General features: G+C 48.8%; 1 protein-coding gene across 1 annotated transcript in view; it reads right to left on the bottom strand.

Moving 5' to 3' along the window:
* The window catches only part of LOC134098031 (MAP/microtubule affinity-regulating kinase 3-like), a 76,078-nt gene that overhangs the window by 12,232 nt on the left and 56,346 nt on the right, over nt 1-7,500 (bottom strand). Inside the window, 4 exon segments of the mRNA XM_062550979.1 lie at nt 72-386; nt 5,513-5,613; nt 7,392-7,462; nt 7,465-7,500. The exon segment at nt 7,465-7,500 is cut by the window's right edge and continues 111 nt beyond it. Coding sequence (XP_062406963.1) covers nt 72-386; nt 5,513-5,613; nt 7,392-7,462; nt 7,465-7,500 — 523 coding nt within the window.

A 7,500-nucleotide genomic window follows, 5' to 3' on the forward strand; every position in this document is an offset into this window, starting at 1 on the left:
TGTGTGTGTGTGTGTGTGTGTGTGTGTGTGTGTGTGTGTGTGTGTGTGTGTGCGCTCGGGGTCTTTTTTACCTGCGCGTGAGCTTGGAGGTGAGCTTGGTGAAGAGGTTGGTGGAGCCGCGGCTGCGCGCCTGCGAGAGCGGCGTGGCGTCGTGCGAGAGCGTGGGCGAGGCGGGCGGCCCGTTGTAGGTGGCGGTGCGGCGCTCGCGCAGCTGCCCGCCGTGGAAGGTGCTGCGGCTGGCCGTGCCGCGCGGGAAGCGCAGCCGGTCCGGCGGGGTGGCGCCGCTGCCGGTGCCGCCGCCGCCGCTGCTGACGCTGTGCGTGGACGCACCGCTGCCCGCGCCACCGCCGCTCACCCCGTGACCCCGCTGACCAGACGCCGCCGTGCTGAGAGAGGGAGGGGGGGGGGGGTGGAGAGAGGAGAGGAGAGAAAGAAGAGAGAGGCAGAGAAACACACACAGAGAGAGAGGGGGATGAGAAAGAAGAGAGGAGAGAGAAACACAGAGAGAGAGAGAGGGGGGATGAGAAAGAAGAGAGGAGAGAGAAACACACAGAGAGAGAGGGGGATGAGAAAGAAGAGAGGAGAGAGAAACACAGAGAGAGAGAGGGGGGATGAGAAAGAAGAGAGGAGAGAGAAACACAGAGAGAGAGAGAGGGGGATGAGAAAGAAGAGAGGAGAGAGAAACACAGAGCGAGAGGGGGGATGAGAAAGAAGAGAGGAGAGAGAAACAGGAAGAAACGGAGGAATTGAGAGAGAGTGAGAGAGAGAGAAGGGGAGGGAGAGAGAGAGAGAGAGAGAGAGAGAGAGAGAGAGAGAGAGAGAGGTGAGGTTATCACATCATGTCAAAGGTAAAAGGCTCAGGTTTGGAGGTGTGTGTGTGTGTGTGTGTGTGTGTCTGTGTGTGTGTGTGTGGTCTTGAAATTGTCATAGGTTTTTGAACCCAAATATGTGCGTCTATAGACTCAAATGTGTGTGTGTGTGTGTGTGTGTGTGTGTGTGTGTGTGTGTGTGTGTGTGTGTGTGCAGTTAATGTTCCAATAGATAAATATTGTTTTGTTGATGAATGTTGGTAAGTCTGTGTGTGTTTAGCGTCACAGCTTATCTTAGACTTATCAGCGTCCTTCCTGAGTCATGCTAAACTCCTGCATCTCAACTCCTGGGTCCTAACGCCCCTCAGCCATCCTACTGAACTTCACACAAAATCATACTACTCACTCCTACTCAAACTAACACTCATGTCGGATACTAAACTCTCATACTAACAAAAACACTAACAGTTGTGAACTTGAGATGTGTGTAAGTCTGCCGTAACCATCATTTTGAGGTTGACGTTAAAGGGATAATCCGGAGTGAAATGCACTTTAGATCAATTTTTCGGACTATTGGGAGTACATACGTTGAGTTGACACCAAAATCATGTCATTCGGATGTATTTTGAGAAAGTTCGCGCTCATCGTTTTTAGCCAAAACTCGTTAGCCTGGAAGTGACCGGGGCGTGTCCTTTCGCCGCTACAAAACGCTATTTTTATACCTCTTCTACTGTTCCAAACAACACTACACTTACGTGGTAGTGAGTAGAGGTTCCCTAAAGCCAAACCGAAGTATCCGCACGTCTTTATGTGGTCGGATAGAGAGTCCAGAATGAATGTAATCGAGTCCGTACCTTTCCGGAAATGTTAGTAAAGTGTTGTGAAAACGTTGCTAGTTGCAACAGCGACATTTCCGGAAAGGTACTGACTCGATTAAATTCATTCTGGACTCTCTATCCGACCACATAAAGACGTGGGGATACTTCGGTTTGGCTTTAGGGACCCTCTACTCACTACCACGTAAGTGTAGTGTTGTTTGGAACAGTAGAAGAGGTATAAAAATAGCGTTTTGTAGCGGCGAAATGACATGCCCGAGTCACCTCCAGGCTAACGAGTTTTGGCTAAAAACGGTGAGCTCGAACTTTCTCAAAATACATCCGAATGACATGATTTTGGTGTCAACTCAACGTATGTACTCCCAATAGTCCGAAAAATTGATCTAAAGTGCATTTCACTCCGGATTATCCCTTTAAGTACTTGTGCCAACATCTAATATAGCCACTTTGCTTTCCTGACAGGTGTCACAACAGTCCTACTCCCCGCCTCCCAAAGGTTGTTCCAACAGCGCTATCAGCTATTTCCCTGCACCTTAATGACCCCCTCTCCACCACATCAATTTCCCCTCCGAGTGACGGCAATGACACGGCGTTCTGGCGGCCGGAGTCTCTCAGGAGTGTGTGAGATTCATCCCCGAGAGAGATGTCCTCTTTGACCTTAGCTACACTCAGAGATCGCACACACACACACACACACACACACACACAGATCACATCACGACGGAAAGCCCAAGTGTTGCAGCCAGACGTTCCCCTACTGTCAGAGCCTCCAAAGGACGGAGACACACGGAGACACACACACACACACACACACACACACACACCTCTCCCCGACCACGCACACACAGACAAACACAAAGACACAGTTCTGGAGGCAGCTGCAAGGCTATTGGTATTCATGAGACACTTTATCACCAGCCGTCGGAGAGAGAGAGAGAGAGAGAGAGAGAGAGAGAGAGAAAGAGAGAGGTGCGCTGGCTGCCAGCGTCCTTGACCTGTTTATTCCCCTGTCATCCTCCCTTTCCATCTCTTCCTCTCTCTCTCTTTTCTCCCTTACTCCCTCTATCACACTGTCTATACAGTATATTAATCTGGCAAATCTCACCTGCTCACCTTGCTGTGTGTGTGTGTGTGTGTGTATATATGTGTGTATATGTGTATGAGAGAGTGTGCTGTGTTTGTTTAAGTGTGTGTGTGTGTGTGTGTGTGTAAACATCTGTCACTATACAAAAAAAAAAAAAAAAAAAACACTCAAGGAGCAAAATATAATGCATCACACCTCAAACATCACAATATTCACACAGTTCACACAGTTGGTTCACACAGTTCAAACCACAAACGTGTTATGTTGATCACACTACACTCATCTAGTGCACTCAGTAAAGCCCATGTGCTGCCCATGTGCTCTATGTTAATGGCAGACAACGGCCACTGTTATTAGTGGGAGTGGACACTGGACACTGGACATTGAGGGTAGAAGGTTAGTGTTGACCGGCAGAGGAGTTGCAGGGGCACTTTGTTGATTGGTTAAGACACAAAATGGCATCTTCGGCTTTTGGGGGGGGGGGGGGGGGGGTCAAATTCGAGGGGAAGGGAGGTGGATCGGCAAACGGTCACGAGCGATTTTGGTTGGAGAGGTCAGAGGTCAGAGATTAGAGATGGTGGAGGAGAGCGACGAGGGGGGGGCACACAGAGGAGAGAGAGAGAGAATGAGAGAATGAGAGACAGACAGAGATAAATAAAGTGTGAAGAAGAGAGTGAGAGAGAGAGAGAAAGAAACAGGAACGCAGTGTATGTGTGTAAGAGAGAGATAGGGACAGGTGAGAGAGAGAGAGAAACAAAGAAGAGGAAAATGAAAGGAAGAAACAGACACACAGAGAGAACAGGAGAGAGAAAAAGCAACAGAAGAGGTGGCCAGGTAGAGATGTCAAGATAGAAAATCAACAGAAAGGCAGCAGGGCGGGTAGGGGTTTTCAGACAGAGTGACCAAAGTGGACAGGGGCAGATTACACCGGTCAGGAGAAGAGTAAGAGAGCCAAACAGGATCCGAGCGCAAACAGAGATGGACACAGCGAGCCAGCGAAGGGACGAGACGGAGGACAGACATGGGCGGGCGGGGGGGGGAGAGAGTCGCTCGGATGGATGGACGTGGACATGGACGCAAGACAGACGCGTGTGAGTGTGGCGGCGGGCCCCTCTCCTCTCTGGAGGAATCCCGGAGGAGCGGTCGTGGTGGCCGGCCGGCCGGCTTACTTGGCAGCGGAGGCGGAGGAGGAGGAGGAGGCCGAGGCGTCGGCCGGTGGCAGGCCGGCGGCGCGGCAGGAGTGGCCGGAGGCCGAGAGCGAGAGCCCGCGCTGGTGCCGCAGGCGGCCGGGCCCGGCACACGCCATGATGGCCGAGGCGTAGGCGGACGCAGACGCAGACGCGCCAGTGCCGCACGCAGACACTTCACTCATGCTATGGGGGGGGAGGGGGGGAGGTAGTGGTCAGGGAGTGTGTGTGTGTGTGTGTGTGTGTGTGTGAGTGTGTGTGTGGGAAAGATGATGAGGAGGGGTGGGGGCAGAGAAAGAGGGTATCCATTTTTTAAACAAGGAAATGCATAGGAAGAAACTTTAGTTGCAAGGGCAAAGAAACTGAGTTCATTCAAATAATAATAAATAATAATAAATAATAATGAAATTATAATAATAATAATAATAATAACAATAATAATAATAATAATAATTAATAATAGAAGAAAAAAATCAAAGCAAAGAGGAAATAAAAAGACAGCAGCCAAGTCAGTAATGATTTGAACAGAAGAGAGAAAGAAACAAGTCAGAGAGTGAGCGGGAGATGAAGAAACAATGAGAGTGAGTGATACAAGTGCAACAAGAAAGAGAGGAAGAGAGGGTAGGATAGGGGGAATCAAAGAAATAAAAGACAGAAAGAGGAGAGAGCAAGAAAATGAGAGACTAAGAGAGAGAGAGAGAGAGAGAGAGAGAGAGAAAGACTGAAAGAGAGAGAGAGAGAGAGCAAGTAGGTGTGTGTGTGTGTATGTGAGTGACAGAGAGAGAGAGAGAGAGAGAGAAGCTGGCTGTTTGCTGTAAGCACACCCCAGCCCTGCTGTTGTATTGAGCTGAGTTAGGTTGGGTCTCAATGGCGCTGCGGTACGAGGAACAGGATGACCCCCCATCTGGAGTGGAACACTCACCGCCAGGGCTGTTCCTCAGGATTTAGTCACAGACCAGAACACAGCTAAAAGCCAGGAAGTGTGTGTGTGTGTGTGTGTGTGTGAGTGTGTGTGTGTATGTTTGTGTATGGGGGAAGGGGGTGGGGAGAGTCTGCTTTATCCTGCCCTACAAAAGCTTCTCAATGACAGCAACTCTCCCTCCAGGCTGCAGTTCACCATCATGGCCACTAAGTGCTGCTGCTGAGCGCATGTTTTTTTTTCTAATCACCTTTGTTTGTTTCCTGGTGGCTTCTAATGAATGAGTGATTTGGGGAGGGGCGGCATGACTGGTCTCACCAAGTGTGTTTAAGGTACTGGGGACAGTGCTGAAGTTTATAATCCAGAGTTGCTAAGATCGGTTTGATACATATCCTCATGCTAGTGACGTTTGGTTTGCTGGTTAAATTCGGTTTTTTTTTATATGACATTAAAAAAAAAGATTTTGTTTCAAGTAAACAAACCAACAGCTGACTGAGTTTGGTGGTGCCACGTCAGCGATGTGTAGAAGTGTGTGTTCCGTGGTGGCTGAAATGGTGGTAGAGATTCAGGTGGTGTCTGGAATGAAGCATTCCCATCTCTAGGTTGGTCTGCCAGGACGACTGTGTGTGCGTGTGTGTGTGTGTGTGTGCGTGTGTGTGTGTGTGTTGGAGACCTACCTGTTCTCCTTGCCGTTCTGGATGACTGAGTGCCGGTCAGTTGCATTCCGCTCGCTGCACACATAGGTGTTTCTCCGGGTCATACCGCTGGTCACCGTGCTCTGTGTGTGTGTGTGTGTGTGTGTGTGGTCAGGGCAGTTAAGGGAGATAAAACACACTGTTAGACTCCGTCAGGTAACATCTGACAGAAAATTACTTGCAAACAAAGTACTAAAGCTGCACTTAAAAGTGTGAATAAGTCACTGCCCTACAGCAAGACAATTAGCTAAAAACTATGTTGTCAATTGCTGTGGTTAAACCCAGGAAGTTATCAGTTGGTATGTTCTATTACACTTGGCTTCAAAATGCAAGTGGACAGTGCTAGATAGAGTGGAGTGCACTGATAAAGCAGCATTGCTAAAAGCAAGTAGCTGCTAAAAATTAATGCATGTAAATGCAAATGATGGTTTCAAAACACATCCAGCACTAAATTCAAGCATAAATACAGTATGTAAATATGCAAATGTAAATATGCTATCAGAGATAAAAAAAAAGACAAAAACATACTATCAAATATCCTGTTTACACTTGGTTTCAAAACGCATCCAGCACTAAATACAAGCGTACATATGTAAATATGCAAATGTAAATATGCTATCAGAGATAAAAAAGACAAAAAACATACTATCAAGTATCCTGTTTACACTTGGTTTCAAAACACATCCAGCACTAAATTCAAGCATAAATACAGTATGTAAATATGCAAATGTAAATATGCTATCAGAGATGAAAAAGACAAAAAACATACTATCAAATATCCTGTTTACACTTGGTTTCAAAACGCATTCAGCACTAAATACAAGCGCACATGACCATCAAGCTGCACTATCGTCCGACCACCATTAGCCGAGGACTGGGATGCATAGGACTACTCAGAGGGTGCCTCTCATTTGGTGTTTTACACACCCTTCCTTCGTTCCTCGATTCCTCGTCCTCACTGATCTAGATAGAGAATGATGGGGCGGCAACAATGGGAGTGTCTATCCAGAGTTAGTTATAGATCAGTGGGAACGCCCCTTGAGGATCGAGCATCGAGGATCGAGGAGTGTTTGAGAGCCGCCCAGAGTATTTTTTGTAGTGCCCATGTGTCCTGATACATCTCAAACTAGGAGACAAGGAGACAAGGATACAAGGAGACAAGGACACTTCTCGTGGAAGTCGCACAGGCAGTACTGAAATCTGAACACAAGCGGTCACCAATGTCCTCGGGCTGTACACCTCCGACACCTGACACGCAGGTGTTAACAGCGACACGTCGCCGCTGTCCACTCGTGATGCGATCGTCCGAGACGCATTTCGAAACCGAGCGTAAACACGACCTCACAAGCCCACGCGACTTGATCCGCCGGCCCCCCTTCACATGTCCTAAGCTAACAGTCAAGGCTAGCGCGCTTAAGTGATCATGCCGCCCCCCCCCCCCCCCCCCCCCCTTCAGTCCTCCACAGGAATGACAGCTGGCGTGTGTGAAGACTCGGGGCTGGGATCTAATGTGACAAGACAGGGGTGTGAATGTGTGTGTGTGTGTGTGTGTGAGTGGTCTATGAACGTGTTCTATGTTGCTTTAAAGAAAACCGCCTTAAGTACATGCTCTTGTGTATGTGTGTGTGTGCTTGTGTGCGTGTTTCAAAAACGTGTTCTCTGTTGCTTGAAAAAATGCCCTGCATACATGCACTTGTGTGTGTGTATGTGTGTGTGTGTGTGTGTTTGTGTGGTTCAAAAACATGTTCTATGCTGCTTGAAAAAATGCCCTGAGTACATGCACTTGTGTGTGTGTGTGTGTGTGTGTGTGTGTGTGTGTGCGTGTGTGTGTGTGTGTGTGTGTGTGTGTCTGTACACTCACGCCGGGGGCAGCGGCGCCCTTCTTGCGGTCGGGGATGTCGGCCTTGTTGGGGTTGTTGGCGCTGCCCAGGAGGGGCTGGACGGGGCCACGCCGCGGCTGCCCGAGGAGC

Source organism: Sardina pilchardus, chromosome 12, assembly GCF_963854185.1.
Source record: "Sardina pilchardus chromosome 12, fSarPil1.1, whole genome shotgun sequence".
Classification (NCBI taxonomy): Eukaryota; Metazoa; Chordata; class Actinopteri; order Clupeiformes; family Clupeidae; genus Sardina; species Sardina pilchardus.